We start from the raw sequence: 26,339 nt of genomic DNA, 5'->3' as shown, positions 1-26,339 counted from the left end.
CCGCGCGCCCGGCCCCACCCCCTGCCCCCCCGCTGGGGCGCCTGCGCACTTCGCCCGGCGCATGCGCGCGGGCCGGCGGGCGGCCTGCCCCGCCCTTCTCCCCTCCCCTCCCACCCCCACCCCCACCCCCACCCCCACCCCTCCTCCCGTGTTCCCACCCGCAGCGGCGGCCGCCGGGCCGCGGGGAAGGCGCTGCCTCGCTGCGGGGGAGGCGGGCCGTGCCGCGCCGCGCCGGAGCGCTCGCACCCCTTCCCCCGCAGGAGTGCGGGGCCGTGCCGCTCCCTCGCCCCGGCATGGAGGAGAAGTACAGCGGGCAGGCCTTGGCTGGCGGCGGCCTCCTGGGGCCTGTGGATGTACCCAGCGCCCGGTAACGGCGGCGGGGAGGGAACGGTTCGTCGCTGGGTGAGGCGGGCCCCTTCGGCGGGCGCTACCCGTGGCCGCCTCTCCCGCTGGGCCGGGGGGCAGCGGCCGTCGCCCTTCGGCCCGCCGGGGGCGGTGGGAGCCGGCGGCCTCAGCGGCGTGAGGCGCGGGCGGGGCGGGCGGCGGCCCTGCGTGGCCGGAGGTGCAGGCTGCACTCTTCTCTTACAGGCTGACTCGCTACATCGTGCTGCTGTGCTTCGCCAAGTTTTTGAAAGCCGTGGGCCTCTTCGAGTCTTACGACCTTCTGAAAGCGGTGCACCTTGTGCAGTTTATTTTTATAGTGCAGCTGGGGTGAGTGTGCAGGGGGTGAAGCCTTGTCCACCGCCGTTACAGCTTGCTTTGTCTACGGTGTTATTTGTCAGCATCAAGTTTATACCGTCCATTATGTTATTATCAGTTAATTAAAGAGGAGAAAGCATAGCAGTGGATCAAGGAAATACTCTATTCATATAAGTTTTCACCCATATCTCTAGTCACTGTAATTTCAGAATTATATAATAAGTTAGAAAGGACCCATAAGGATAATCAAGTCCAACTCCCTGCTCCTTGCAGGACTACCTGAAACTAAACTGTACGGCTAAGAACATTGTCTAGATGCTCCTTGAACTGTGACAGGCTTGGTGCCAGTATCATTTCCCTGGGCAGCCTGTCCCAGTGACTGACCAGCATCTCAGTGAACAACCTTTTCCTCATGTCCAGTCTGAACTTCCCCTTGCAGTTTCATTCCATCTCCTTATGTCCTATCACTGGTCACCAGCAAGGAAACCGGCACCTCCCCCTCGGCAGCACGCCTCGAGGAAGTTGCAGGCTGTGATGAGGCCACCCTTCAGCCCTCTCCAAGCTGAGCAAGCCGGGTGACCACAGCCACTTCTAAGTTTTGCCCTTGAGACCTTTCACCATCTTGGTCACCCTTCTGTGAACACACTGTCAACAGTCTAATGTCCTTGCATTGAAGCACCAACAACTGCACACAGTACTTGACATGGGGCTGCAGCAGTGCAGTGTAAAGTGGGACAGTCACCTCCCTGGACTGGTTGGCCGTGCTGTGCTTCATGCACCCCAGGACATGGTTGGCCCTTCTGGCTGCCAGGACACACTGATGACTCATACTCAACTTGCCATCAACCCAAACGCCCAGCTCTTTCTGTGGGGCTGCTCTCCAGCCTCCTGTCCCTCAGTGTGTATGTATAGCCAGGATTACCACATCCCAAGTGGAGAATCTGGCACTTGCTCTTTTTAAAATTTCATACTGTAGTGATTGCCCAGCTCTGTAGTCTATCCACGTCTCTTCTTTAAGGCCTCTTTACCATTAGGAAACTTCAGTGTTTCTGCTACTTCAAAACTAGTCGTATTGCGACAGTACTGATCGTGGGAAACTTGGACATGTCCACATTTTCTTAAGAAGGGTATAGAAGACAAGCTTGCTTGCTTATAATTTGTATTCGTATAGTTCTTGGGAGCTTCAACTGCTGTTTTTGCCTGATTGAGAGCTGAAGTTTAGGAACTAACAGCAAATACACAGAAGCATCCTTTGCAGACACAATCCTGCTTCATGTTTACCTGATAATAGAATCATAGAATGGTTTGGATTGGAAGGAACCTTAAAGGTCATCGCATTCCAAGACCCTGCCGTGGGCAGGGACACCTTCCATGAGACCAGGTGGCTCAAACCCACATCCAACCTGGCCTTGAACACTGCCAGGGATGGGGCATCCACAGCTTCTCTGGGCAGCCTGTTCCCAGGCTGCTTCACCACCCTCACAGTAAGGAGTGTCTTCCTAATATCTAACCTAAATCCACCCTCTTTTGGTTTAAATACATTCCCCCTTGTCCTGTTGCTACATGCCCTTGTCAGAAGTCCCTCTCCAGCTTTCTTGCAGGCCCACTTCAGGAACTGGACAGCTGCTACAAGGTCTCCTCGGAGTCTGCTTCTCCAGGCTGAGCAATCCCAACTCTCAGCCTGTTTTCATAGGAGAGCTGCTCCAGCCCTCTGATCATCCTTGTGCCCTTCCTCTGGACTTGCTCCAACAGGTTCATGTCCTTATTTTGGGGGCCCCACAGCTGGATGCACTATTCCAGGTGGGGTTTCACCAGAGCAGAGCAGAGAGAGAGAATCGCCTCCCTCGACCTGCTGGCCATGCTTCTTTTGATGCAGCCTAGGTATCCTAGGCTTTCTGGGTTGCAAGCACACATTGTCAGGTCATGTTGAGCTTCTTGTCCTCCTCAGGGCTGCACTCAATCCATTCCCAACCTAGCCCGTATTTGTGCTTGGGATTGCCCCAACACAAGTGCAGGACCTTGCACTCGGCATTGTTGAACTTCATGAGGTTTGCCTCTCAACCTGTCAAGGTCTCTCTGGATGTCATCCTTTCCCTCCAGCCTGTCAACCTCACTGCATAGCTTGATGTGATCAGCTAACCTGCTGAGGGTGCACCTGATCCCACTGCCAGTGTCACTGACAAAGATGTTAAACAGTGCCAACCCCTGAGGAGCACCACTCACCACTGGTCTTGACTTGGACATCAAGTTATTGACCACAACTCCTTGAGCGCAGCCATCCAGCCACTTCCTCATCCACCTAGTCATCCATCCATCAGATCCATGTCTCCAGTTTAGAGACAGGGATGTCGTGTGGGATGTGTCAAAAGCTTTGCAGAAGTCCAGGTAGATGACATCAGTCGCTCTTCCCTTGTCCGTTAAGACTGTGACCACATCATAGAAGGCCACCAGATTTGTCAGGCATGATTTGCCCTTAGTGAAGCCATGCTGGCTGTCACCAGTCACCTTCTTATTTATCATGTGCCTTAGCATATTTTCCATAGTTTCCAGGAGGATCTGCTCCATGTTAGAACAGCCACCACAGCTTATGATCATGCAGTTTGTGCAGCCACCACGTAATGGCTGATCAGCTGACTGAAGAACAGGTTGCTGAATTCAAGGAAGCTTTTTACCTATTTGATGAAGATGGTCGTGGTACCATCACAGCAAAAGAACTGAGGGTTGGGGCAAAATCCCACAGAAAATCTTCTCTCTACAACTACCTGAAAGGAGGTTGTGGGCAGGTGGGAGTAGGTGTCTTCTCCCAGGTAACAAGCAACAGGACAAGAGTAAACAGCCTCAAGTTAAGCCAGGGGAGGTTTAGATTGGATATTAGGAAAGATTTCTTCACGGAAGGGCTGTTGACGCAATGGATGGTAGAATCACCATTTCTGGAGGTGTTCAAAAAATATGCAGATGCAGTGCTTAAGGACATGGTTTCGTGATGGACTTGGCAATCCTGGGTTAATGGTTCAATTTGATGATCTCAAAGATCTTGTCCACCCTAAATCATTCTATGATCTTGTCAGGCACTGATGTGGAAGAGCATTTCTGTAATAAACTTGGCAGAGTTGGTACATTTGGAACCTCATTTTTTCCTTTTATTTCAAATTTTTCACATTTCTGAGCTTTTCACATGCGTATTCTGAAGCACCATAGTCTTTTTCTTTTTCCCATCATTTACTCTTGATCCCAGTTGAGGAAAATGCGTGCTGTTTCTTTCTTACCATTTCTAACAAGGCTGTGTTTAGCATTCCATATGTGAATAAGCCTTTGGGTGTATGTATCTTGCTAATAAAAAGCATAGTATTATTTCTCCCCAAAACTAAGGTCAGTTATTTTGATTTTTGTAAATCACGGGTAGACTTCTCAATTAGCCATTCTCTGGAGAACTTGCATTAAAGTTGACAAGAACTAAAGTTCACTTTTCATCATCTTTGTACTGGTATCTGACGTGTAATGCAGCAGGGAAAATAAAACCAGTGACTCTGGTCAGTGTGTTTTTAAGAAAAATGCAGAGGAAGCTATTTTGTAAACTGAGCTTAGTAGGAGAGACCTAGTTGTTTAGAGCAGGCTTGAATAAAAAGCTGTTTATGTACTAATAGAGAAAACTTTCTCCTTTTAACAGGTCCGCATTTTTTATGGTTTTGTTTCAAAAACCATTTTCTTCTGGAAAAGTGGTAACTAAGCGTCAGGTGAGTTGACATAGGTAATAGTGATTTGATAAGCTTTGTAGATAGTTTTGACAACGTGGCTTTTGCCAAGAGTAAAAGTGGAACAAAGTTTAATCCACTTGAAGATGTGGTTGCAGTTTCTAGAAGTGTGTAACTAACTTTGTGTCTAGTGCACTGTAAAAAACAACCAGCATTTGTAGGTTTTGTTAGCTCCTTTTGACAGTGTTGTGAAAAGTTTGGTCCTTGGCTCCATACAAACATGTCTTTTGAGGATTGAATTTTCAAAAAGAGCTGAAGTCTACTTAGCCGATTTCGCCAGTTCGGAAGGTCTAATTCTGGACTGGCAAAATGTCAAAGTCCTCCAGTCCTGTCCCCCAAGCAAAAAGAGTGGTTTCTGTATGGTGTGTTGTGTTGTGTTGTGTTGAGGAGCTAGTGTAACTGCTCTTCAAACCCATCTTGAGTTCCCAGTACCCTGAGAAGTTAAGAGCAGGGCCAGGTTGGGACCTGCTATTTTGTATGAAATAAATTTTCTTCACCTGCTTTGTATTTATCTTGGTTGTATGAACTATGCAAAAACTTGATTCATGCACGGTGTTAACAGTGCATGTGCCAAGTAGAGACAGTCTGGAGGATAGCCTGAGAAGTGTTCCAAATGTCAACTGCTTTTGTGTTTAGATACATATGGCAGAATTTTAAAGTGTGGACAGGAACAAATTGGATCTTTGATTTTTGTTCAGAAGAATCTGTCCAGTTACAGTTTCACTATTGCTAAAATTTTTTAAATTGGGGATTTTTTAGATGTAATGTTTGTCATAGGCACTTTGTCTTGTTTAACGTGTTTCCAAAATTACTTCCCTTCAAAAACTTGCATTAGAAGTTAATAATGTATTGAATAGCTGAATTACAACCTGCTTCCTGAAGAAAGAATTTAACATGTGCATAAATACTTGTAGACCTAGGGTCTTAGTCTCTGTATCTTGAATGTTTTATCTAGCTCTGTATGTGTTTATCAGATATATGCAATAGATTACAAAATAAACAGCATCTTTGACAGGTAAATAGACTTAATTTTTTTCAGCCTTTTTGTCCAGTTTTTTTGTTAAGGAGATCTCAGATTATACTATAGAATCTAGTACTGTGGTAGAAAAGAAGTAATTAATTCTGTTTCATAATATGTCCAAAAAACCCTTTGTTGCCTGGCAAAGTGGGTAAGAAGATAATCATACTCTGAATTTTGCAGACACTGCAGAGCGTATGTTTCCTTTATATTTCTACAGCTACTGTGCTAATAATGCTAATAATGGGGCATTTATTTTGAAACTGTGGAGAAATAATAATGAAATACCTTTCTTTTGTAGTGGATCAAAATTTTTAAGCATGCTGTTGTGGGATGTATCATTTCACTCTTGTGGTTTTTTGGCCTTACTCTTTGTGGACCACTGAGGTAATTATGTATTTACTGTAAAGAATTTTCTCTCTATTTAAGCTAATTTTTGTGATCTTTCCCTGTCTTATTCTTTTTTTTTTGTTTTCTGTCCGTCAGCCCCTTGTCTTATTTTTTTGAAATTTTAGATGAATCTTTATGCTTTTTCCTGTGAACACTGTTGTGCTTGGGAAAAACTACATGTAATTTTCTGCAGAACTTGTAATTTTCTTCATGCATTCTTTGACAAGATACCAGTGAAATTCTTGACAGTGCTTAAACTATTGATGTGAGTGATACAACAAGATCGCTGTTTTTCTGGCTATAGTTTTCATCATTTCCCTAGACTCATTAATGCAACCCCAACTGTTTATTTAAGGGTTGAAGTCCATGACTTGACAACTAGTGTTGGCAGCTTGTATTCCTATGCCAGGTGACTAGACTCAATCTCTGCATTTGTTGTAGGGCACTTGTACACATGTGCTGTGTTGGACTTGGGTAGCATTAGGGCATATACTGGGAGAAGAATCACTTCACAAAATCACAGAATGGTTTGGATTGGAAGGGACCTTAAAGATCATCTAGTTCCAACCCTCCTGCATGGGCAGGGACACCTTCCACTAGACCAGGTTGTTCAAAGCCACATCCAACCTGGCCTTGAACACTTCCAGGGATGGGGCATCCACAGCTTCTCTGCGCAGCCTGTTCACTCTCACAGTGAGGAATGTCTTCCTAATATCTAATCTAAATCTACCTTATTTTAGTTTAAAACCATTACCCCTTGTCCTGTCGCTGCAGGTCCTACCAAAATGTCTGTCCCCATCTTTCTTATAAGCAGCCCCCTTTAGGAACTGGACAGCTGCTATAAGGTCTCCAGGGAGCCTTCTCTTCTTCAGGCTGAACAACCCCAGTTCTCTCAGCCTGTCTTGCGTGGTTTGTTAGCAGTACTAAGTAATTATAAAGAATAACATTAGACAGCAACATCAACATACAGTTGATGTATTAGAAAGCATCTTTCATTAGAGAGAGGAAGGTAAAGCCTTAAATGATGCATTTTATGAAGTTGAAATTTTATCTTCTATACACAGGAGAAGGCACACCTGAGATTAATAGGACTTTTAATACTGTAGTGCCTTTCTGGATGCTTGCAGTCTTCCCAAACAGAACCAGTAGCATGGGCCCTAACAGGCTATATTTCTATGGGGAGAACAGCAGAAGCATTTGGTAAATGTGACAGTGATTATTACTTTCATGTTCTGCTCTGAAAAGCTGTCAGTATAGCTTATTAGTCTGCCTTTGTCATCTGAAGCAGATTAGTGTGCAAGTTAGAATTTCTTGTTTTCAGTAATTAAGAGGTTCTGAGGTTTTATAAACTATTAGACCATCAACACCTCAATAAACACAATGTAATAGAACAGCACACGACCTCTCTTTTTTCTGGGAGCCAGAAACTTTGGGTTAGAGGAGGTATTGTAGTGGGAATAATAATTCTATCTTGAGCAAGTCATTATCTTGTGTTATAAGAAGAAAATATAAGAAAGTAATCTATAAATGAGTAATTTTAATCTGCTCCTTGAGTTAGGAAGTTCTTAGTTTGTGATATGTCTAGCTGTCCACATCTAGATCTATTACTGGTAAAGGCAAATAGATTCGCATTTATCCTTTTGAATTGTTTAAATTTGTTGAAATGACAGGATGTCTTTAACTGCTGTGTCATTGAATTTTAGGTGAAATAGTGTACATCAAGCTTGTGAGATAAACTCCTTGTAAGTGGATGTAAGTGTTTTATTTCATTTTTTATAGGACATTGTTGCTGTTTGAGCACAGTGATGTGGTTGTGCTATCACTCCTTAGTGTCTTATTCACAAACTCAGGTGGAGGACCAGCAAAGGTATTTAAAAATGTTGGTTTATCAAATGCAAAAAATACCGAATGCTAGAAATTCAAGTACTTCTTTACCGGAAACAAACAATGTTCATAGAAACTGTGGGATTTTTTAGTTTAATTAGTGGTGAAATTGTAAGATTTACTACCTGAAATAATAAAGATGACATTGAAAGCAAAACAGTGGGTGAACCTGTTGGAGATCCATGTCAAGTACCTGAGAGGTTTTCTGTTTCTAGGTGGAAAAGAACCTTGAGAATTATTTTTGCACGTCAGCATTCTTTGTAATGAGGTTTTCAGTTCAAACTGACAAAAGCACATACAAATGTGTAGTGGCACTGGCCTTCAGACACTGAAGTCTAGCAATACAGTCTCCAGATCCTTGCCTAGCCTCTTCAGTGTCTATAGGTTTTCACATACTTTGTTTTTTCTGCCAGAAAGTTCTCTAAGTACTTTAATGTCTGCATGAGCCTATATGTGCTGAATACTTGGGCCCAGTCTGTCACTTAAGCAGAGGTCTATGCCTTTTGTCTGAGTTGCATTACAAAAATTTCGCAAGGTTCTCTCCAGCTGTGTGCTGTATCAACCCTGAATGGAGTGAGCTCATCCCAGCACCTTGAAGTCTTGGCTACTTTCACTCGAAAGCAGTGATAGTTGGAGAAAGGTATCTTATGATGTCACATACCTGAGGCTAGAGTACTTGCTGTGTAAGAGGAAGTCAGGCTTTGGTGTTGCCTCAGACTGGGAGCTTTTTTTAAATTTCTGTCTCATAAATGCTGCTGGAGTCCCCCAGTCACTTTTAAAAAGGCTGGCCATAAAGTGAATAGCACAGTCATCTGCTCTGACACTCTACACTAACCGCCCTCAAACTGAGATGCTTAGGGCATCCAGCATGAAGCGTTTCATGTGGAACAAAAAATTTTTCTCCAGCCAACCACCCAAAGAGTAGATTTAGAGCTTCAGAGAGGCTCTTTGTCAATCTATCTTAGAGGACCAGGCTTGACAATTAAGCTGCATATCTAAGGCAGTAGAAACAAAGAAGCAATAACCCTGTCCTCTGAATATTTCAGCTTTATGAACTGTGGCAAAAAGAAGTCAGCTGACTTTCTGAAACAAGAATGTCATAGCTGTATTTGGCTTAGGAAAATGAACTGTTGTAGTATTTTTTTATCTGTAGAGCTCAGGGTTTTGCCAAGATGAATACGAAAATTGCAGTGTTACAAGTCAGGGTGGTGAAAGCTGGGATTTCATAGCTACCTCTGTCCCTTCCCCAGAGAAGGACTTCAGAGCTTTGCTTTCTCAGAGCCTTTGCACAGTGCTTTAGCCTTTACTTCCCCTAAGACAAAATTCTACAGTTTGTCCACTAGATCTGCTTTATAGCTCCTTGATGCTACAAAATAGGAAGTGATCAGGCTTAAGTAGCTGTGCATTCTGGCAGGCAGAAACACCATGAAGAAGGAAGCAATCATACCTGAAGTTCATAAGATACAGGCATCTAGCTTGCTACAGTGGTGATTTGCTCTGAGTTCTGTGGTAAATCTGAAAACCAGAACAAATATAAAATTATATTGTTACAGTCACTTTAAAAAAAAAAAATGGTGGGTTTTTCATGTTTTTCTTACTGAACTGAAGTATGAACTAAAGTATGCTTGCATCGATCAAGAAAGAGAGAGGGAAGGGACTAATTTCCTGTATTTTTTATATTAATCTGTTAAAGCACATTATAAAAATATTTGGGATGTGGTTTTGTTGTTGGTTTCTTTTTCTTCTTACAGACAAGAGGTGCTGCATTTTTCATCATAGCTGTCATCTGCTTGCTACTTTTTGATAATGATGACCTCATGGCTAAAATAGCAGAACATCGTATCCTTTCTTGTTGTGTGTATGGGCAAGTGCCTGTATCTGGAGCAGAGAGAATGTGAAAGTGAGTGCACTGAATTATACAGGCTTGCATTTTTCTTGATAGGAATCTTAGCTTTCAAGGATATTATAGCGTAAGATTTTACCTTTACATCTAAATACTGATACTTAGAGCTGAATGAATGGCATTACTTACTTTGATAACTTAGAACTCAGCTGTAGATTTTAAGTTGTAATTAAAGGCTCCTTGCTCATTTGCACGTATCAGACCACTTAGGATTGCTAGAAGCTTTTTTGATCGGCTCTCCCTGGTTTTTTAGAAATGCTAGATATAATGGCTGTAGCGTAAGTGTGTGCAGTAAACTGTTGACAGCCTGGCTGGCAGTCCTTTCCATACATCCAGGAAGTCATAGAATCACAGAACACAGAATGGTTTGGGTTGGAAGGGATCTTTAAAGTTCATGTAGTTCAACCCCCCTACAATGAGCAGGGACATCAACTAGATCACGTTGCTCAGAGCCCCATCCAACATGACCCTGAATGTTTCCAGGGATGGGGCACCTACCACCTCTCTGGACAGCCTGTTCAGGGTTTCACCAACCTTATCGTAAAAGATTTCTTCCTTATATCTAGTCTGAATCTACCCTCTTTTAGTTTAAAACCATTACGCCTTGTCCTGTCACAACAGGCCCTGCCAAGAAATCTGTCCCCATCTTTCTTATAAGCTGTGGCGAATGAAGAGACGGACACAGCTTGATGCAAGCAAATGTCAATTTATTGTACAGCAGCACGAGTTTATATACACTTTCAGAAGCTGCGCGTTTTAAACAGATTGGTTCTTGAAGCTAAGCCTTGCATACTAGGCAATCCCCGATTGGTGGTTAACTACCATCAATTAACAGCAAGGTGTTACCTTTCCTTGGCGCCATCCCTCCCCCACTCCCCTGTGCTCTGTATCATGTTAATTGTTGTCTAGACAAGCTCGAGCACATTCCCCTCAGCTAACTGATTGCCACTTTATGGTCCTGATTTCCAGGCCCCCTCCTGCAATAAGCCACCACTGCATGTTATGGAACACTTCTTTGGCTAGTTCAGGTCAGCTGTCCTGGCTGTGTCCCCTCCAATGACTGATGACGCTCCAGCCCTCTCTCTGGCAAGGCCCGAGAAACCAAAAAGTCCTTGACTTATTATAAACATTACCTAGCAACAACCATCAGTGTGGTACCAACATTGTTCTCACACCAAATCCAAAACAGCACTGCAGCAGCTACTAAGAAAATTAACTATCCCAGCTGAAACCAGGAAAATTACTGCAGGTGGGGTCTCATGAGAGTGGAGTAGAGGGGCAGAATGACCTCCCTCAACCTGCTGGCCATGGTTCTTTTGATGCAAGCCAGGGTACAGTTGGCTTTCTGGCCTGTGAGCACACATTGTCAGCTCATGTCCAGCTTTTCATCCACCAGTACCCCCAAGTGCCTCTCCTCAGGGCTGTTCTCAATCCCTTCATCCCCCAACCTGTATTGATCCTGGGGGCTGCCCCAACCCTGGTGCAGGACCTTGCACTTGTCTCTGTTGAACCTCCTGATGTTTACATGGGCCCACTTCTCAAGCTTATCCAGGTCTTGAATGGCATCCATCCCTCAGGCACCTCAGCCGCACCACTCGGCTTAGTGTCATCTGCAGATTTGCTGAGGGTGCGCTCAATTCCACTGTCTGTCATTGAGGAAGATACTAAACACTGTTGGTCCCAGTACAGACCCCTGACAGACACCAGTTGTCACTGAGCTCCATCCAGACATGGAGCGCTGACCACTACTTTCTGGCTGTGGCCATCCAGCTAGTTCCTTATCCACCAAACAGTCCATCAAATCCATCTCTCTAGTTTAGAGGGAAGGATGTTGTGGGAGACAGTGAAAGGCCTTACAAAAGTCCAGGTAGATGATGTCCATAGCTCTTCCCTGGTCCACTGAAGTAGTCACTCCATCATGGGAGGCCACTAGGTTGGTCAGGCAGGACTTGCTCTCAATGAAGCCATGCTGCCTATCTCAGATCCCTTCCCTGTCCTCCATGTGCTTCAGCATAGCTTCCAGGAGGATCTGTTCCATGATCTTCCCAGGCACAGAGGTGAGGCTGACAGGTCAGTAGTTCTCAGGGTCCTCCTTTCTAGCCTTTTGAAAAATGAGTGCTGTATTTCCCTTTTTCCAGTTGCCAGGACTTCACCTGACTGCCATGACTTCTCAAATATCATGGGGGGTGGCTTGAAGATTGTTTTGTGCTTATGTAAATGTGGTAATCTCAGTTCAGCTGCTGTATTGAAAAGTGACGTGAAGTAGCCTGCAGTAGTTCTAACAATGGACTTAAAGCCGCAAATGGAAGCTGGCTAACATGCTTTCAGAGCCATGGAGTAAACTGGAAGTGTTGAAGTTTTCAACACATCATCCCATCATAGTGAAGTACACTGGCAAAAGGTGGTACATCTAAGGATGGGCAGTAGAAACAAACAAGGTGAAAGTAAATTTTCTCAAGGAAGGATGAAAAATGGAATTACAAGTGCAAATGGTATATTCAGGAATAGTATCAATCAATCCAGAGTTTTCAGTGAGTAAATTCATTGTTAAAGTGTGCTTTGGTAGGCTTCCCAAAACCTGTCAGGTTTTTAGTATTTGCTACGTTGTGCTTGTCAATTACTTTTTGTTTTCTAAAGTTTAAATATTTAGAAATTGGAAAAATACAGATCATATTTTAGACACCTCACTGGTTTAGTGCTTTTAGTGAAACTTGATCTGATTTTTAATGCTGTTGAGTATATTTTTCAATTAACTTAAATCCTGTATCATGACTGCTGTGCAGTATTTAACAGTGACAATGTTCTGTTATTTCAAAATACTTGAGGTTTTTTTCCCCCAATATTTGTAACTGTTTAATTTCTAAGGAAATATTTTTATCCTTCCTAAATTTTAATGAGATGACAAACCTTACAGTTCAGTTTGCTTACATCTGCTTTCTGTGGTCTTCTGCTATCTCTACCTGCTCTTTGGTTTTAAAAACAAAATTGTAAAATAAAACTGTTCCTTAATATTTTTTTTATTTAGCTGAAGGTCATCATGATAGTGCTCTTACCCATGTTCTGTATACAATCATTGCTTTCCTGGGTGTTGCAGATCACAAGGTAAATAACTTGTATTTTAGTAGGTTAATATTTCTCTTAAGTTTTGTAGGTAAGAATTTTACCAGCTCACACCTAATCCAAGCCTAGATGAAAACAGGAAAGTTAAACATCCCCACCCCATATGGGAACTGAACTAGCACTGTAATTTTTACATCCTGATTGAGTATGAGCAGCTTCAATACAGCAAGCCAAACCATACAATATTCAGCTTATATAGCTGATACGGGTTTTGCTGTAATGTATAACCTAAAAAGTCTCATTAAAATTACCATGAAATATTCCGTCATCAGTGTTCTGGATGTTCGTAATGCTTTGCATACATGCTGTTTCTTGCTCACTTTTTTGGCCTGTGTTTTCTTGCTGCTTCTTTATCTTTCCCCAGTCTTTCCTTGTATCTGGAATCTGCATCCTTATTCTTTAGACACTTGTATCTGGAGGCACAGATTCTGATACTTCTGCTCAGTAGTATAGTCACATTATAACTGGTGGCATGAGTAACAACTGAGTATCAAAATCTTACCGTATGGAATTGACCTGGCTAATTGAGTTGTTTGGTTAGCTTAGTCTTGTGCCAAGTGGCTGCATTGCAGACTATGACGGAAAAAAAATACAGAGCAGCTGAGAAAGTGTCAATATAAAAATAAATTAAATGTTAGGGAGACTGGTTAACTGTGCTCAAAACAAGTGTGATATAAGGGAGATGAGGTGCTATGTGTGTATCTTGTGATTCATTTATGGAACAGTTGTGAAGGGAAGAAAATACTATGAAGCACTATGATACGGTGCAATTAAAGGTAAGTGATGGAAAGGTTTTCAAAAGCTTAGAAACCCAGGTGACATGGTACTTTTGGGATTTACGTATGCTTTCAACAGCTTTTTAATAATGGAAGATAGGAAATCAAATTCTGTGTAATTTTTCTTTTTCCTCGTATGCTGTTCACTACCAGTTCACTGCTGTTGTATGTCAATTAACACTATTGAGAGTTTTAAACTTCAAGTCTTATTAGGGTGTTGTGTATAGTGCTGAGGTATAACTATGTATGCTGTGTTACTGTTTTTGAGTAGCAATTACAGGAAATGACCCTGTCCTTGGCTTTCATTGGTAAGTTAAGGAAAGCATATTAATCTTCTTTCATGTCAGCGTCACTTTGTTTGGAGTGAGATATTTGAATCCTAAGAAATGCTAATGGGATCCCTCTATGTTTCCAGGGCGGAGTATTGCTTCTTGTAGTGGCATTGTGCTGTAAGGTTGGTTTTCACATCGCTTCCCGAAAACTATCTGTAGATGTAGGTGGAGCCAAGCGTCTTCAAGCTTTGTCTCATCTTGTTTCTGTCGTTTTGTTGTGCCCATGGGTCATTGTCCTCTCTCTGACAACGGAGGTAAGATAGCAAGTACAAAAAATATATTTTTTTGTAATGCTTCTGCTTGTCAAGTACAATTTATTTTAAATCTTTCCTCTAAAATATCTTTAAAATTCCTAAAGTTACCATCATTTTTGTAGTAAGCTCTGTTTGAAATTTTCCCTCTTATATTTTTATGTTTATCTGTGTGATACCTTGATTTCCTCTTTTGTGTAATAACTTTGTTTCATCTTTCTGCCTCAGGTATTATATCCTGGATTCATATAGTAACATTGCACAAGTATTAATGACAATAAATGCAGGGCTCTTTTATCCTGAGGAGTAGATTACTGTAATTTAAAGACATGTTGGTTATGCCTGCGTGCTTAGGGAGAGCAGACCATTGCTAACATGGTGTTGCATATGGTGTTGCTTTTAAGCACATTAAAGTATTTAAAATAAGCTTCTGCAGTGCATATTAGCTATGTGCCTCTTTCCATAGCTGGAATGTTGAGTTTGTGTGATACACTGAAAGTATAAAATAATTTATGTTTTGATGGATTGCTGAAAACATTTGTAATGAAAGTGACCTAGATTTAATGCTGTATATACAATCACATCTAATGGTGAACAGTCCTGTTTGAAATGTATTCTTTGTTGCAGAGCAAAGTAGAGTCTTGGTCTTCTCTCATCATGCCTTTTGTAACAGTCATCTTTTTTGTTGTGATCCTGGATTTCTACGTGGAGTCCATATGCTCTGTCAAGATGGAAGCTTCCACATGTGCTCGATACGGATCCTTTCTTATTTTCATTAGTGCACTGCTTTTTGGCAACTTTTGGACTCATCCAATAACAGACCAGCTTCGAGCTATGAACAAGCCACCACACCATGAAAGCACAGAGCACGTTCTTTCTGGAGGGGTGGTAGTGAGTGCTGTCTTCTTCATCTTATGTACGTATTCTTACTTACCTTTTAATAAATCTGTTGTCCATGTGACTGGGAAGCCAATCAGAAAATGGGTATGTGCAGAATTCTTTTGGATGAGCTTTTATAGTTTCTTCTGAATAAAAGAGGCCTGTAACTTTGTGCTCCTTTACTGTCTGTCTACAAAAAAAAGAATGCAATACATCTTTTCTGTTGTGGAAGTGATGATCTAATCTTACATAGCAATGAAACCTAATTATAAACCTCAAGATGAAGTTGACAATCACTTTGCTGCCTGCAGATTTCATGTAAGCTTTGATTGTTGATAAAACACATTATAAAATAGCTGTGAAGCTTAGAAACAGCAACTGAAACTTCAATACTTTCCTTGCAGCTGCAAATATCCTGTCCTACCCCTCCAGGAAAGGGCAGAAGGGTACCCTTATTGGCTATTCCCCTGAAGGCACTCCTCTCTATAACTTCATGGGTGATGCATTACAGCAGAGCTCTCAGTCATTACCCCGGTTTATTAAGGAGTCACTGAAACAAATCCTTGAAGAGTATGATTCTAGGCAGATCTTCTATTTCTTGTGCCTAAATCTGGTAAGTGCGTGGTTGGTTTTTTTTCAAACCAAATCAGAGTAGTATATACATAGTACAGTAAGAAGAGTTATTCTTTAAAGGTTTCCCATGTTCAATTGTCTTTAAAGTGGGCCTTGATAGAGTAGTTTCATTAGATGGAATGTTAAAATAGAAGATTCTTATGCTAATCTCGCAGTAGGTGGCAGATTACTTTGATTTGTTGTCACAGTGGTAGCACTGGTTCTATGTGTAACTGTTATACCAGTAAGTACTTGTATGGTCGTATGCTTAAGATTGAGGTGTCTGAATGTTACGAGCAGGTAAGCTGAAACTGGTAAGGCCTTCAAGGATGGGGACAACAAAATAGTAAGCGTGGGATTTACTAGTGACATTTTGGAGTAGGCTGGTTTTATTTCTAGCTTCTCTCTTTCTCAAATAGGAAAAGGTGAGGCAGTAAGCAAGACTGATAGAACCTAATTTGCAAAGTTCTCTGTTCTTTGGCAATTATCCAAGAAAACGGGGAGAAACTTGGATAACTTTAAGGAATTCCATTGTGGAATATGAAAGACAAGAAAGAAAGTTCACAGGCAGACTAGTTAATAATAGTAAATCTTACAGGGAAAATGTATGTATTAAAAATGTTTCCTTGTTTACCCTTCTCAAAACTAATTCCTAAGGTTTAAACAGTGAACTATATTGGTAAAGAAAATTTTTACAGAACAGGTGTATAGACAGCATTGCTTTTAAACGTGAGTTGTTACAGTGTTTAATGACAATGCTTAAAACTTTGTCTGTACAATGTTAGTTTAAAATTCTAAATGAGAACTTAAATTGACTCCTGTAGAGGGTTGTTTTCTTAGGTCTAAGCCTTTTGGGAGGGTAGGTTCAAAAATGTCTTTTCATAAACTTGGAATGTATCACTTTTGTTCACTGTAGGAGAGAGAAAATGGTCTAGAAATACTTTGAACAATACTTTTGAAAATGGTCAAGTGTCCTGTGAAAAGAGTTTCCTGCTAGCTACCAAGGCATTAAATTACAAGTTAATCTTTGAAGCAAGATTAAAATTTTCTTTCATTTTAGGCTTTCACTTTTGTGGAACTTTTTTATGGAGTATGGACCAATAGCCTTGGTCTTATTTCTGATGGATTTCATATGCTTTTTGATTGTTCTGCGTTAGTGATGGGGCTTTTTGCAGCTCTGATGACAAGGTGGAAAGCAACTCGTATATTTTCCTATGGGTATGTATATTAGGTTCTTTAAGGACTGTCTGGAAATTACTCTACTTGCTTGTTTTCAAAATGCCCTGCTATAAAGATGTGTTTGGGATGTTTTAATGGTGCATGCTTCTTGTGGGTTTTTTGCTATGTCTCTTCTGTTCCTTTTGTGTTCATACTATTCCCCTCTTACTCCTGCGAAAAAGTTTATATCTACAGTTAAAACTGTATCACTATGAATATTATTTAGAAATCACCTCATTCTATATATGAATATATGTAAAAAAAAATGTTGAAATTCAGTGTTCATATGTTTCCATTCTGCTGACATAATGAAAATTTGTATGCTTAAATTGCATAGCAGTTTAGCAGTTTGAAGCCCTGAATGTACAGTATATATAAAAGTACATTAATATAGCTTTAAATTCTTGGTATTAGGACAGCTGTAAACTAGCTTTCTTGGTCAGAAATAAATAACCCATGAAAAAAGCATGATTTTGTGCCATTAAAGAAACAAATCGAAGCAATCTTAATGCTGTATTAAATGCTACAGCTTTATTTATTATAACTTTGAAATTTGTTCAGAGTACCTGTTCTTCACTCTCAAAAGTACATATGTTTGCTTTCAGGTATGGACGTGTAGAAATTCTCTCTGGATTTATTAATGGCCTTTTTCTGATGGTAATTGCTTTCTTTGTCTTCATGGAATCAGTGGCCAGACTGGTGGATCCTCCAGACATAGATACCAACATGTTAACTGTAAGTTTTGTCGTTCTGTTTGAATGTTCCTTGGCAGTTCCTTGGTTCATTTACGTTCATCTTGAAAAAGTTAAGGAGGGAGAAGTTGCATACTCAAGAGGTCTAAAATATGCTTTGACTTTTTAACATATTCTAATTTTAAAATCCAAAATACATCTAGTTTTAAAATATGAAAGTATATAGGGGTGAGTATTATGTAATTGTAACAGCTAAATAATTTTTTTTTCTAAGATGTTAAAGCTGTAATCTTTTTAGGTGGTGATCTTTCTACAGTGAAAGATACTAAGGAAATAATCTGCACAAGGCTAAATTTTGTTCTGCTGTTACGTCATATGACCAATGTAAATTGTTACAGAAAAGATTTTATATTAGTCTCTGAGAAGCCTCAAAACTCAGCCAGAATTCGTAACAATATGCTGAGTTGATATTCATAACAATATAGCATGAGCAATCATGAAGCTGTGCATAGCTAATAGTAACTACACCTCTGTGTCCTTACATTCCACAGCTTCTTCAGGGGCTCCCTACTTAAAATTTCAAGTTTCCATCCCTTTGTTCCAAATGCAATAGTTTATTTTCATCAAATTAAATATTTTATATTATGGGATTCTGCAAATCCAAGCCTATTAATTTGTCACAGTTCCAGCTTCACTTGTTCACCCCGCCTGCCAATTTGTGCTCTCCTGCTCTCCAGTAAAAAGAGAAAGATTTTTATGTAGACACAATTAGAAATGTGTATTGATGGAACTGAGGCATGATTTTTTTTCTTCTTCTTAATCTTCAATATTTGCTCCATTTTCACTACGGATTTTGTTTCTTGGGGGTGGGAGGGGTTAACCCCTCTACATGAGCACAGACTATGTAGCCAAGGAAAGGTGTCATAACACCTAAGAAGGAATTGCTTAACTCCTTTATTAGCTGAAATTACTCTTTAATTCTACTAGCTTTGCTAGTTTTTCAAAAGAGTAGAAGAATAGGCAGACCGATAAAAAGCACAGCTCAACCAGTAAAGCACTAGCTGCTGTCTTCAGTTAACTACAGTATTAGTGAAGTGCATGTGTCTTAGATACAATATACAATTTTAATTTTGCCAATGAAAGCAAAGCAAAGGTTGTATTCAAAACACTTTATGTGGTTTTGGAAGTAAATAAAATCAATCACCCCTTCTTAAAACTCATTTTGCTATCTTGTCCTGATTAGCGGATACTAGGTTTTGCATTTTGGTGGTCATTATTCGGTGGTTTTTTGGGGAAGATTGGTGAGAATTGGCTTTTTTTGAGACAGGAAGAAAATTCCTTTGAAATCAGCTTGTATACTGAAAGGAATATGATGAGGAATTCACATTAGAATAATCCTTCTGTTGATGTTAATGTTTTCACAGTTCTCCTTGATTGGGTGCACACTGTTTCTGTTTACCGTGTTCTAGAAAATAAACTTGAACATCTGGGAGGATGTAGTGAAGTTAAAAACTTTTTTCCCTCTCACAGCCAGTCTCTGTTGGAGGGCTGATTGTAAACCTTGTTGGTATCTGTGCCTTCAGCCATGCGCACTCCCATGGGGCTTCTCGGGGAGGTTGTCACTTACATGATCACAGCCATTCTCACCATGGGCACAGCCACAGCCACGGGCACGTCCATTCCCACAGTGACCATGGGCACAGCCATGGACATTCCCACGGGTCTTCTGCAGGAGGCATGAATACCAACATGAGAGGCAAGTAGAGATGGTTGAATTGTAAATGATACATGTGATTTCTGGCAGACTTTGAAGATTTTCAGAATCAGACCCAGTACTATGCATCATTCTTGAAGTCTCTTTCCAGAAGTGATCTGGCAGCCATTTGATATGATGTACATTAATTTCTCAAACTGTTTCTTCATTAATGAGTTTAACTTGAAGAAACATTACCTGAAATGGTTCTTTGCATGGCTTTCTTAGACGTAGATTATATCTAAGGACCAATAAAAAGCATTAATAAACAGTCTTCACTAGCATTTATAATCAGTCATTGTAACCCTTATTGAATAAGCTGAAAGTCCCTGTTTCTAAGTCCTATCTGTAAATGAAAGTACAAGGTCTCTTATCTATAAAGTTAGTAGCACACTTCTAGGTATCGTGTGACAGCTGCTTACAAAAACAACTGGGGGAGGGGCTAAGAAGCAGAAGAACAAATTCAAACCAGTCATCTAGAATATGTTTCTATCTGTGATTCAGAAGACAAGGTGATAAAGAAGAAACTTTCTTTTACAAGTGTAAAATCAGAAGCTAACTGAGAAGGGCAATATATAAAAAATTTCAGCTTAGCTGCTGCTTAGAATTTTTTTCCTAGTAGTTACAAAGTAGTTATTTACCAACTGCCTGGCTTATGAAAAAAAAAATGTACAAAAGAATGATTTTTTTATGTAAGCTTGTCAGAACATAAACATTTTAGCAAATAGTCTCATATTTCATTGGTTATGTTCTAATTCAGCAGTCTGGCATTTTTGTGAAATCTGCCTATACTCTTAGCTATTTCAGTATTCTTTCAAATCCTGACGCTTGACTAGCACTAATCTTGCAAATGGTTAGCAATTATTTTTCTGTGCCCATTCAATGTACATTAAGAATGCTACCCACCATTAAAGCAGTATAAAGTATAAAATGCCTAGCAGTAGCAGATAGACAATCTTCTTGTGAAATGGGAGCAGAGCTGGCATACAAAAACCAAGTGCTACATTAATATCTGTCCGCATTAGCAGGCCAGTGCATTTACACTGATCATTTTATCCTCTGTTAAGGATCAGTCAGTCCCTCTATACAGTTTAAATGATTATGCTATACAGTACAAATCCTACTAACAATTTAAAGACTATTCACGTTTGGTTTAATCTGCAAATGCCTGCCTAGATCATTGCACTGTAGAGTAAAAATGTTTTATTTCATTGATCTGTAATTAAATATTAGAAAAGCTAAATGTTTTATTTAATTTTGCACAGGTCAGACAAAAAAAAAATAGTTGCCTCTGTTTAGCTTGAAGGGTATTTACCAAATTTAATAAAGCTTACTATGTTTCTGCTGTGGAACATACACATACATTTTAAACAGAACTTTTCAGCTTAATCACTCCATTGATTTTGTTTCCAGGTGTGTTTCTGCATGTGTTAGCAGACACTCTCGGCAGTGTTGGTGTTATCGTATCCACGATATTCATTCAGCAATTTGGATGGCTCATAGCTGATCCACTCTGCTCTCTTTTTATTGCTACATTGATTTTTCTTAGTGTTATCCCACTATTGAAAGATGCCTGTCAAGTGCTTTTGTTGAGGATACCTCCAGAACAGGAGAAAGATCTGCATGCTGCTTTAGAAAAGGTCAGAACTACAATTCTAAATGTTTTCATATACAAACATACAAAGCTATAACTGTTCTTAATAATGACTAAACTCAAGTAGATAAGTCTGACAGCTTCCATTGTCTTAGACCACTTCATGTCTCAAGTTGTTGTAAATGTATTTTGCAGAGACATCACAGGATTACTGTTCTTTGCTTTTATGGGTAGTTCATGATTTCAGATATGCGTGGTAACAGCATGGGAAGTACTAAGAAAGTTACATAGCAATTCCCCAAAGCTGTGGCCTCGTTAAACTTGATGTGCACGGTTCAGGCTACAGGATTGTATCTTGAGACTGTAAAATTGCAGGTTTTCTTATTTCTCCATATCATAAAGGGCACGATGGTTCACAGCAGGTGAGATGTTTGTTCTAATTACTTTTTCATTCTAGTCCATTCTCTTCCTGTCTGCTGCAGTGTGGTATGTACATTGAGGCTGTACTTAGTCTTCACTGTTGGCTTACTTGGAGTTCCTGCCCAAATCTGTAGTGCAGGCCTCAGTGTGGAGAACTCCTCTCTGTCAAAGAACTAGTAACATGTTCTCTGAGGATGCCATCAACTAGAGGCAGCAAGGAAGACTATCCTGATGGTGTCCTGTCAGTTAGTAGAGAGGGAGAAGTGTTCTCGTCTGCATGAGAAAGAATAACATCACAGTAAAACAATGTGCTTGCTGTAGGTTGACCCCAGCCAGCAGCCAAGCATCCATACACCCAGGTGCCTGCTTCCCCCTTTACAACTACCACTGCCAGTGGGACAGGGAAGAGAAAAGGAAGAACAAAACCAAGAAAAATCTGGGGGCAATATAAAGGCAGTTTAACAGGTGAAGGAAAGAGGAAAAACCCAAACAAACAAGCAATGCAATGGAAATCATTCACTGCCTTCCATGCAGACCAATACCCAGACAAGTCCCTAGAGCCACCCTGGAAGCCCAAATTTCCCCCCCTCCCCCGCTTTTACTGCTGAGCATGGTGTCACATGGCTCGCAATATCCCTCTGGCCAGCTTGGGTCGGCTGTCCCAGCTGTTTCCCCTCCCCACTTCTTGCCCACCCCAGCCCACTCACCGGGGCAGGTGCAGTGCAGAGTGGAGTGCAAAAAGAGAAAGCCTTGATGGTGCCCAAGCACTGTTCAGCAACGGCCAACACACTGGTGTGTTGTCAAAACTGGTTTAGGCACCAATTCAAAATGCAGCACCATACGGGCTGTTGTGAAGAAAGTTAAATCCATCCCAGCCAGATCCAGTGCAAAGATCAGTTTAAAAAAAAAATGATAAATTAAGTCCAGCTATGATAACTAAACAGCTGCTAATCCTGAATAGTACAGCAACAGATGACCCAGAAATAGTTAAATGCCCAGCCAGCTTTTTGGTTGTCCTGACTGTTGATGTTACTCTGATTTGTACACTGAATCAGTTTTTTCACATCCTATTTAGCATGGCATTCTGCTGGGTTTTTTCATTTAGCTTGACTTTTAGCTTCTTGTCTTTGCCAGTAGTAGCAAGATGACCTTTCAATACTACGTATTTCTGAATACAGGTCAGCTGGAAAGTTGCTTTGCTATACAGCTTTGTTTCACTGGGAAATATTTGCCACCATTATCCATGTACATACACAAGTTTAAAATGTGTTCTTAAAGTAACTGTTGCTAATGTAATTTCTTTACAGATTCAGAAAATAGAGGGGGTCATATCCTACAGAGATCCTCATTTTTGGTGTCACTCTGCAAGTGTTGTGGCAGGTACCATACATGTGCAAGTGGTATCTGATGTGATGGAACAAAGAATTGTACAGCAGGTAAGATGCAAGGTTTTTAAACCCTCATCACAGAATAGTCCTAACCCATGGGATTCCTCCAGGTGGGTCCTTTAAGGGGCCAAAATTCTAAACTCCACTATGTCATGCTCACTGCAGCCAAGCCTGTCTGCAGCCTCCACAATTAATGTTTTAATGTCTTATTCTTTAGCCCTTTGTCAGTCATAGGCTGAATCTGAAGCTGCTGTTCATGATTTATTTTTTTTTTGTAACTATTAGTTAAGGTCTCAGAGCTGATCTTTAATGCTGTACATTCCCTTGCCTGCTAGCTTGGAACTCTAAAACACCTGCAAAACCAAAACAACAAAAAAAGCATGTGATTTTTTTTTCTCACTGTTGCAAGCGTCGCTGCATCTGGTCTGAGAAGACGGACGTTGCTTTCATGCTGCAAAACAGTGGGGATATCTGGATGCTAATTGTGGGTTTATAACTGACATAACTAGTATGTGTCTGCCTGGGTTTTTTGTTTTCTTTAAAACAAAATTTTTCCCTTTTTTAAAAGATGACTTCTTCCTAAGTTGCAAAGGCTTGCAGAACAAAAAGTTCTGCGGCTTACAGAAGTTGCAAAGCCGTACGTACCCTCTGAAGCTAGTCTTTGCTTTCCAGAAAACTGAATTCTTTATGATGATATTTTTGTCAATCTGAAGTATTTCAGAGCCAGGATACTGCAAGTTACTGGGAGATGCATATAAAGTGTAACACTAATGTTAACCATACTGTTCTGTGCAGGTTACAGCAATTCTCAAAGATGCTGGTGTAAACAACCTAACTGTCCAGGTGGAGAAGGAAGCTTATTTTCAGCACATGTCAGGACTCAGTACAGGATTTCAGGATGTCCTTGCAATGGCTCAGCAACTAGAATCCATGAAATACTACAAAGATGGTACTTACATCATGTGATACAAAGTTGTGCTTGCCAAAGAAGGTGTAAATTGTGAAGCTGTAGGATTCCATATTTGTATTTTTGTCAGGAAATCTTGCATGTTTTTATGCATGTACATGAAATTACATGTACAGAAACAAATGTACTATATATTTGAAATTTTTAAGCATACTATCTTTATTAAAATTGCATCAGGATGTTTTTATATAGGAAATAAGATGGACTAATTTGATGTACATGTGAAAATAACTGAAATCTGAAGTACTGTGCTTGGTGTTTATTAAACAGAAGTCTTGCAACTTGTGGATGAGCACAGCTATATTCCATACTTTAAGTATGGAACATCATCATTATAATGTCATGTTAGCAGTGGGAATGGAAATAATTTATATTGAAATGCAAATATAATCAACTGAAAATTATTTTTCTTTCAAACATAGCTCGAAGATTCATTAAATGAAAAAAAGGTACACCTTTATTATGGGGAGTAAAAACCAACATGAAGTCATGGGTTTTGCACACTGTTAGATAATAGAAATATACAGTTTTTATATTATGTCTAAGCATACAAATCTGATTTCTAAACTTAATGCATCAGAGCAAATAGATGTTACCATTTTAAATTTATATCAAATTATTTTTTTAAGGAGAGAAATCCACAGTTTAACAGAAATTGGGAGGGGAAAATATTTCAGACACTTTTCTGTTTCCTGGGAATACTCAGGATCAAAAAAACACTCTGTAAGATAATTTTTTTGTACTTTTTGTATTATTAACTGTAAATGCAATAGTTTGAAGCTTAATTAATCAGCATCATAGCACTTGCTAAACTTCACCTATTCAAGATACGTTACTCTGTCATTTACTTGACTTTTTTCATAATACCCTAACACAGCTGCAGCGTACTGTAGCCAGCTATACCTTTGTGTATTCCCCAAGGAAGCAGTCCTGGGTTAGAACGCTGAACTGTGACAGTAGTCTGGGACTTGCCAAGTTGCTGAAACAAACTGTGAACTGACACTTTTTGACTGGAAAGAAGAGTGTGTTTAAGAAGGAATTGCGCATGTTGGGGTCTTAATACTGCAAAGAAAACAAATCTCAGTCTTCAGTGAAAACCTGTTAACAGGGTAATAACTCCTCAGAAGTGTTTATCCTTACATCTGTTTACAGTCTCCCTGTGCCCCCTTTTCTTTTTGTCTGAAGCACTTAAATTTTATTTCCCTTGGAATTCAGCAAATCAGTTCTTAGTTAGCAAGAATGAGTACGTTTCTCATAATAAAAGTCACATTGCTTTTACATTGATGATGGCACAAATCACAGTCCCTCATTTCTTGAGATAGCACTGCAGAACCAGTAGAATTCTCAAAGCTTGATCCTGTTTTCTTCCGATTTGTGGCACTTCAGTGGTTTTCTCACCTTGCCTTCTCCAGAAGGCTCAGGTCACTGAATAACAGTGCTCCAATTAGACACAGCCTATAAGCAGGGTGATCTTACGGTTTTGGAAACCGTTCTCGGACAAAAAGCTTCAGTTAATATTTACATGCACCACTTGTGTTTGAGGTGGTAGTACTGGAGCTGACAGCATTTCACCAAACCAAGCATTAGCCCCCCATAATAGGTATGATAGGTAGGTGAAAAGGGGGGGAATTCTTTCCTTTTCAAATCAAGTTAGCTTAACATCATTGAAAAACCTTCATGCTTGCCACAGCTTTTCTCTGAGCAAATGCCAATTTATTACTTCAGCTGGTGGCAACAGGACCCAAAACAAATTAAGGTGGCTGGGACCATGTTAGATGATCGCAGCAGTGAAGATCAGCCCGTACCTGGATACTTCACAGGCAAGTGTAAACCTGCATCTTAACATGCATTCAGCAGCTTTCTGTGTACCCAACACACGTGAAAGGTGTTTTTTTCCTGGCTACCGAGACAGGAAGACAACAGCAATAAACATCTACCTTTAATTTGTTTAACAAGAGCCAGTATCTGGACGTGATCCCCCAAAGAAGAGTTTGGCCTTCCCCCCTGCAAGGTCTATTGGAACCCTGCTGTAAGGGCAGGTTTCAAATCGCAGGTGTAGGCCAATTGATTTATATTTTAATAAAATACTCTGGCAGGGGGTTAGTGTAGTCACTCCGTTGTAGACAGACAGTTGCAACAAAACACTTTCAGAAACATTGAAAATGAACTGCATCGTTCATTTTAATGAATGATGAACTGTATCATACATCCAGCAGCAAGCAATGTATGTATATAATGAGGAAAAAATAAATGTGTTTTTCAGTAACGTTTTACGTAGTGCATCTTGACTTTTCTGGTCAAAAAATCAGTTGGGATGTGAAGGGGAAAGTACATTAAGAAAAAGCCTGTATGAAACGCCTCTGGGCTCAGCTCCAGCGGGTTGCGCAGGAGCTGGTCAGAGGGGGCAGCTTGACAATGGGCTGCGGGAACGGCCCCGCTGGGCGCTGCCCCCCCGCGATGCCGGCCGCTCGCCGCCCAACGTGCCTTCGCCGCGCTGCTGCCGGCGCGTCCGCACGGCCCCGGTCGCCACCGGGGGGGGGTGGGTCAGTGCTTCGTGCCTGTGCTGCCCCCGAGGCTCCCCGCAGCTGCCGGGACGCCGTGGGGCGGGGGGCTGCCCTCGCACAGGCCCTGCGCCGCCGGCACAGGGACTGAGCACGGGGTCGCTCCGCACGGCTGGGGACGCGCGGCTTC

At 41.0% G+C, this 26,339-nt stretch overlaps 1 protein-coding gene across 3 annotated transcripts; it reads left to right on the top strand.

Moving 5' to 3' along the window:
* Positions 1-151: 151 nt before the first annotated feature.
* Positions 152-25,918, top strand: SLC30A5 (solute carrier family 30 member 5). Of its 3 annotated transcripts, none has more exons than XM_037373515.1 (16): positions 152-367; positions 589-711; positions 4,367-4,433; positions 5,771-5,856; positions 7,639-7,726; positions 9,495-9,582; positions 12,672-12,748; positions 13,958-14,128; positions 14,753-15,041; positions 15,409-15,617; positions 16,677-16,834; positions 17,440-17,569; positions 19,057-19,282; positions 20,693-20,919; positions 22,601-22,729; positions 23,477-25,918. In XM_037373515.1, the coding sequence occupies exons 1-16, from the start codon at positions 294-296 to the stop codon at positions 23,645-23,647; spliced, it is 2,313 nt and encodes a 770-aa protein (XP_037229412.1). In that variant the 5' UTR covers positions 152-293; the 3' UTR covers positions 23,648-25,918. The 3 variants fall into 3 exon arrangements, with proteins under 3 accessions (XP_037229412.1, XP_037229413.1, XP_037229414.1); XM_037373516.1 differs by having other exon boundaries at positions 319-390; XM_037373517.1 differs by lacking the exons at positions 152-367; positions 589-711; positions 4,367-4,433; positions 5,771-5,856 and adding an exon at positions 6,951-7,059.
* Positions 25,919-26,339: the final 421 nt, after the last annotated feature.

The sequence above is a fragment of the Falco rusticolus genome, chromosome Z, assembly GCF_015220075.1.
Source record: "Falco rusticolus isolate bFalRus1 chromosome Z, bFalRus1.pri, whole genome shotgun sequence".
Lineage (NCBI taxonomy): Eukaryota > Metazoa > Chordata > Aves > Falconiformes > Falconidae > Falco > Falco rusticolus.
The sequence above is the reverse complement of the archived record's forward strand: the minus strand, read 5'-3'. Positions and strand labels throughout refer to the sequence as shown.

Excerpts from the sequence above, each read along its gene's own strand:
- SLC30A5 (XM_037373515.1), top strand. The coding sequence starts at position 294 with ATGGAGGAGAAGTACAGCGGGCAGGCCTTGGCTGGCGGCGGCCTCCTG. Across the intron at positions 368-588 it reads GTGGATGTACCCAGCGCCCG|GCTGACTCGCTACATCGTGC; the intron begins GTAACGGCGGCG and ends CTTCTCTTACAG. Across the intron at positions 15,042-15,408 it reads TGCTGTCTTCTTCATCTTAT|CTGCAAATATCCTGTCCTAC; the intron begins GTACGTATTCTT and ends CTTTCCTTGCAG.